General features: G+C 56.1%; 2 protein-coding genes across 4 annotated transcripts in view; one reads left to right on the top strand and one right to left on the bottom strand.

The window, feature by feature from the left end:
• Positions 1–1,273, top strand: part of Rnf126 (ring finger protein 126) — an 8,460-nt gene extending 7,187 nt beyond the window's left edge. For both annotated transcript variants that reach the window (XM_021175039.1, XM_021175040.2), the window contains exon 9: positions 581–1,273. In XM_021175039.1, the coding sequence (XP_021030698.1) occupies positions 581–730 (150 nt within the window). In that variant the 3' untranslated portion in view covers positions 731–1,273. The remainder of the gene's footprint in view (positions 1–580) is intronic.
• Positions 1,216–4,691, bottom strand: Fgf22 (fibroblast growth factor 22). 2 transcript variants are annotated; one of them, XM_021175041.2, is made up of 3 exons: positions 4,468–4,658; positions 3,120–3,223; positions 1,216–3,039 (listed from the first exon to the last, which is right to left on the bottom strand). In XM_021175041.2, the coding sequence occupies exons 1-3, from the start codon at positions 4,652–4,654 to the stop codon at positions 2,842–2,844; spliced, it is 489 nt and encodes a 162-aa protein (XP_021030700.1). In that variant the 5' UTR covers positions 4,655–4,658; the 3' UTR covers positions 1,216–2,841. The 2 variants fall into 2 exon arrangements, with proteins under 2 accessions (XP_021030700.1, XP_021030701.1); XM_021175042.2 differs by having other exon boundaries at positions 2,290–3,016; positions 4,468–4,691.
• Between the last annotated feature and the right edge of the window lie 649 nt (positions 4,692–5,340).

Below are 5,340 nucleotides of genomic sequence, written 5' to 3'. Positions count from 1 at the left end.
TTTTTTTTCCCTTTTGAGACAGGGTTTCTCTGTGTAGCCCTGGCTGTCCTGGAACTCACTCTGTAGACCAGGCTGGCCTGGAATTCAGAAATCTGCCTGCCTCTGCCTCCCAAGTGCTGGGACTAAAGGCGTGCACCACCACTGCCCAGCAATCAGAAACTCTTAACTGAAAACCTAACACTAGCCACAGCTCTTTTGACTGGACCGTTCTTCCCCTTAGCTCTGAGCCTACCTTTACCATGCCTGTCTCCAGCTATGGCCTCTGACATACACCTGAACCCTAAGGCTGACCTCCTTCACTGTAGCCCTGGCTTTTCTCTGACCTTGCCCTTACTGATGTGCCTGTCTGCACCTTGAGCTGTGGCCATAGAGCCATCTTACTTGGATCCTCAACCCAGACCCAGACTGCCCCAACTCACTCTAAGAAATCACAATCATGGCTGAGCCAGACCGCCGGTTACCTTGATTTTAGCCTAGGCCCTGCTGACCCTTGCTTGCTTGAACCATTACCCTGACTCCAAACCTAATTGTATCCTTGGCCCTCCTCTCTGCCCCCCCCTAACTCCTCTCTCCTCTCCAGCATGACAGCTGCCCGGTCTGCCGTAAGAGCCTCACTGGACAGAACACAGCCACCAATCCCCCGGGCTTGACCGGTGTAGGTTTCTCCTCGTCCTCGTCCTCATCCTCCTCCAGCTCGCCCAGCAATGAGAACGCCACAAGCAACTCCTGAGTCCCACCTGGCCATCCCCTCCCCGGGGTTTGGTCATCCCACCCACCCCAGGTGCCCCAGCACCGCCCGCCCGCCTGCCATGGCTGTGGACTAGAGGTGCTGCCCGTGGCGGCCGGCAGTACCTGGCGGGCCCCAGGCTGCGGGCAGGCTCGGACTTGGCCATGGCCACTCCTGTTTGGAGGTGTGCACGTGGGTCCCATGTCCCCAGCAGGCACCTTCAGTCCGTCTTAACCTCACCCTCCAAATGTTCAACGGCAGAAGGGTTTTTATGATTTTAAATTATTACTGCTTTGAAATAAATGGACGTTTGAGCCACGTGCGGCCATGCATGGTCTGTGGAGAGTCAGCAGAACTGTCGCCAGGCCCAGCCCGCCACACGCCCTGGGAGGCCAGGCCCAGCACCCAACCAGCGCCGGCCTCGGGACCACAAGGGTGACCAGCAGACCCAGGAACAAACTGCTCCAGCAGACAATTTTTTTTTTTTTAAGGGAAATGTGTGTTATCTGGAAAGCTATTTAAAATACACCTACTCAAAAAAGCAGAGCCCATGGCTTGGCGTCTTCCTTCAGCCAGGGTGTCCATGACTGCATGGTGGGGCAGTGCACAGGGTGGGTTGGAGCTTCTGGCAAAGGCTTGATGGAACCCAGCCCTCGGCAGTGGTTGGTAGGAGGCAAGACCGGAAGACTTCATCCAGAGCTGCTGGGGTGGGAAGTTGCCTGGTGCAGCCCTGCAGCGGGTGACCAGGCAGTGGGCCTGTAGTCTCATCCCACACACTTGTCTTTGGTTCGAGTGATGGACTTGGCAGCATGTATGACAGGAGGCCTACATATACCACGCCAGGATTACCATGGCTGAGCAAGTCCCTAGCCCTCCTGCTCCCAAGCTTAATGGAGAAGACCCAAAACACCTCTACGGCCTAAAGTAGTCACTGCTTTCAGCAATGCTATGACCTGCCCATCCTGTCCTCAAGTTTAGGACATGAAGAACCTAGAGGATCATCTTACCTCAGCCCCGTGCTGGGATCGCTGCCTCCTACCCTGTCATTGTCTGGGGTGTAAGTCTTGGCTTCCGCAGGTCAGTGGTGCTTAAATGACAAAGGCTGCCAGCCACATCCCACCCTGAAAGTCTGTAGCAGGAAGGATGCCACCCACAGATGCTGTGCAGACTGCCGTTCCCTGGAGATGCTGGAGTGATAGCCTTGGCCTTCCCTGGCAAGGACCAGAGCATCCATTCTGAAAGCTCTCAGCACAGTGTGTGTGTCCTGCCTCCAACAAGCAACCATGCACACCCAGGCTCAAAACATTTATTGTTGATGGCCACCTGACACTAGCCTCCTCAGGCTGTCCCTTCCAGTGACTCCAGGGAACTCAGGCATTGAACACATAGTGTTCAGAGGCCCCACGTCAGCCTGGCATGGTGGTGCATATCTTTAATCCTAATACTCAGGAAGCAGAGACAGGCAGATCTCTAAGTTCCAGGCCAGCATAGTCTACTTAGTGAATTCCAGGTCAGCAGGGTTATGTACAGACCTTGTCTCAAGAAAACCTTTTTTTTTTTATATGTGTATATGTGCAGGGTATGTGCACATGAGTGCAAGTGCCTGCAGAGAACAGAAAAGGGAGTCAGATCCTCTGGGGTGGGAGATATGGATGGTTGTGAGCATCCTGATGTGGGAGAACTCAGGCCCCTTGGAAGAACAAGAAGTGCTCTTAACTCCAGCCCCAAACTTTGGCCACGTGGGCGAACATGTCTATGTTCCCGCTGACCTGGGCCCTGCCCTCCGCAACATGTCCACCCTCCCCGGTCCTCCCTGTCTGCTTTCCTCATCCACCTGGTGTGTGTCCCCACCTCCAAGCCTCTCCGTGCTGTGCCCAGTCTTCTCACCTCCAAACTAGATGGATGGAAACTGCCAGTTCTGTGTATCCCCCTGAGCGCTGGCTTCACTTGCAGGGACCCTGCCATGTCTCCATGCCTGGCAGCCAGTGGGCACCCGGCTTGTGACATAAAGACGCGTGTTGGCCCAGGGTCTCTGGCCTGGCCCTTGGTTGCTCAGCTCCGCATCTTCCAGGCCCTGTGTGCCGCCCATGCCTCCTGAACCATCGGCAGGCCCTTCAAGACGAGACCAGGACTGGCAGGAAGTGTGTGGACAGTTGGTGTCGTCGCGTCCGTCTGCCTTGCCTGGGAATGCCTTGGCTGTCAAGTGCCAGGAACATGGGTCGGCCGCGGTGCCTCCAACGTCGAGAGGCGTATGTGTTGTAGCCGTTCTCCTCGATGCGCTCCCGGAACCTACAGTCCACAGAGTAGACCCGCTGCAGGGCGGGTGCGTGAGACTGGCTGTCTGCACCATTAACCATTACCACCCAGTAGCTGCCCACCGCCAGTCACTCACCGACCCATAGAGGCGGCCCCTGCGATTCATGGCCACATAGAAGCCTGAGTACACAGCTTTGATCACCACAGTGCCCACACGGACAGAACGGATCTCCACTATACCTGAGTGGAGACAGGAGTAGATGGTCAGGCAGCAGCCACACGTGGGCTCTTCAGCTCCCATCACCACTGTGTCTCCAACCCCAGCTGGCATGGACCCTGGAGACTAAGGAGCGCAGGCTGGCCAGAAAAGACTGAAGCGCCAGGCCATGCTTAAGTACCGGCTGTATGCCCTCTGTTTCTGCTTGGGCACCGGCTGTATGCCCTGTTTCATGGAGCCTACATAACCCAGGGGATGGGGTGCCAACTGTACCTACTTCCAGAAGGGAAACTGAGGCCCGGGATTGGAAGAGCCAGCTTTGGACTTCATCTGTCTGCTCAACCCCCTGTGACCATCCCTGGCAAGCCCTAGCTGGCTCGGAGTCTGAGCTTTCCTCTAGGAAGGGGGTTCAGGGAAGGCTTGAATCCCACCACAGGCCTCTGGACCCAGACTGTCTTTGGAAACTTGAGGCCTCATGCTGGGGACATCAGCCACACCATTCTTCCACCATCCCTTCCTGCTCTGAAAGAAGTACATTTGCTTCACCCCAGGGGGGGACCGTCTGCACCTGCCATCTTGGTTCACAATGCAAGTTAAGGAGGGAAGAGCCCCATCCCCACAGAGTCTTTCATCTGTCACCCCTGTCTCTATCCAGGTGGGATCTAAATCTCAGACATACCGAAGGGCCAGGTCACTCAGCTGGGCCTCTTCCTCAGCCTGGGGCCACCCCGCCTGGCTGTGCTACCATGGATGGACCTGCCCAGCCAGTCCCCTGTCATAGCCCTTGTCCTCTGTGGCCTAATGAGGGCCTTGGAACCCAGATGAAAGCCACTGGGATGGGCAGTGCCCTGTCACCTGCTCAGGGCTGAGCTCAAACCCTCCCAGTAACTCTGCCAGTGTTTAGCACCAGAGAAGCTGGCTGTGGCCTCCCCATCACCCCCAGCTTCCACCTCACAGTGGCCTCGCTTTTTGCCACATACATGCCATAGGCATTTATGGAAGGCCTTCTGTATGCAAAGCAAGACTCACTCCCTTTCTGGTCTCTTAGCAGGACCTTGAGATCAGGGCATTCCATCTTACCTCATATGCCAAATAGGGATGTCTGGGAACAGAGGGAACCCCAATTCAGGCAGGTCACAATCCCAGGAGAAGCAATCTCCCTTCATCAGTTTGCCTTGTAAGTAGGCCACTGACCCCACCCAGCAACTCCTGCTCTGCTTAGGAGCCCATGGGATGCGTGCCCATCTCCTGCTGCCCCAGCACTCACTGTCCTGGCCGTGCCGCCAACGCGTCCCCTGCACCCGACCACCAAGGTCCACACGCAGGAAAAAGTGAGTGGAGGAGAAGAGGCGGCGCCAGCGCACGTCGCCCTCCAGATGCGGGTACCCTCCCGGAGCGCCCGGTGCCCGCGCCAGCAGCAGCCAGGCTAGGCCCAGCCAGAGGCGGCTGCGCATCCCGACCTGTGCCGGACAGCGCGCGGTGTTCCAGCTGCACGGTCGGGGGCGGGGCTAGGGCTGCTGCCGTCCAATGGGCGCGTGGGGGCGGGGCCTCGACTCCAATTGCAGGTTCTGTGGGCTCCTGTTTGTCCCTAGTCTGGTTGTCACCAAGGGGGGCGGATACAGGTGCAGGGCTGGAGAGAGATACAGACTAGAGACTGAACAGCGAGATTACAGAGGAACAGAGATTGGAGACAAAGAGCCCAGAGATGGAGAGACCAGAGAGATACCAGAAACAGAAGACAGAGTAAACAGAGAAGGAACAGAGGTGAAGGAAAACCAGACCAGAGATAGACTGAAACCAGAGAGACAGAAGGAAGGGGAAACAAAGAAACAGACAAAAGACAAAGATAGGAGACAGAGATGTACAGACAGAGACAGTGAGAGACAGAGATAGAGACAGGTGGCAATGAGGTATGCTCAATTTCAAAAGGTGTCAATTGTAGTGACAATTTTGGAAATTTGTGGGGTTTTTGGGTTTTTTGGTTTTTTGAGACAGGGTCTCTCTGTGTAGCCCTGGCTGTCCTGGAACTCACTCTAGACCAGGGTAGCCTCAAACTCAGAAATCTGCCTGCCTCTGCCATCCAAGTGCTGGGACTAAAAGCATGCGCCACCACTGCCCCACTTGGTTTCTTTTAAAAACA

Source organism: Mus caroli, chromosome 10 (assembly GCF_900094665.2).
Source record: "Mus caroli chromosome 10, CAROLI_EIJ_v1.1, whole genome shotgun sequence".
In the NCBI taxonomy this organism is placed as follows: domain Eukaryota; kingdom Metazoa; phylum Chordata; class Mammalia; order Rodentia; family Muridae; genus Mus; species Mus caroli.
Note: the sequence above shows the minus strand (reverse complement) of the source record. Positions and strands in the feature narration are given on the sequence as shown.

Excerpts from the sequence above, each read along its gene's own strand:
- Fgf22 (XM_021175041.2), bottom strand. The coding sequence starts at position 4,654 with ATGCGCAGCCGCCTCTGGCTGGGCCTAGCCTGGCTGCTGCTGGCGCGG. Across the intron at positions 3,224-4,467 it reads TTGGCGGCACGGCCAGGACA|GTATAGTGGAGATCCGTTCT; the intron begins GTGAGTGCTGGG and ends GTCTCCACTCAG. Across the intron at positions 3,040-3,119 it reads GGGGCCGCCTCTATGGGTCG|CGGGTCTACTCTGTGGACTG; the intron begins GTGAGTGACTGG and ends CCCGCCCTGCAG.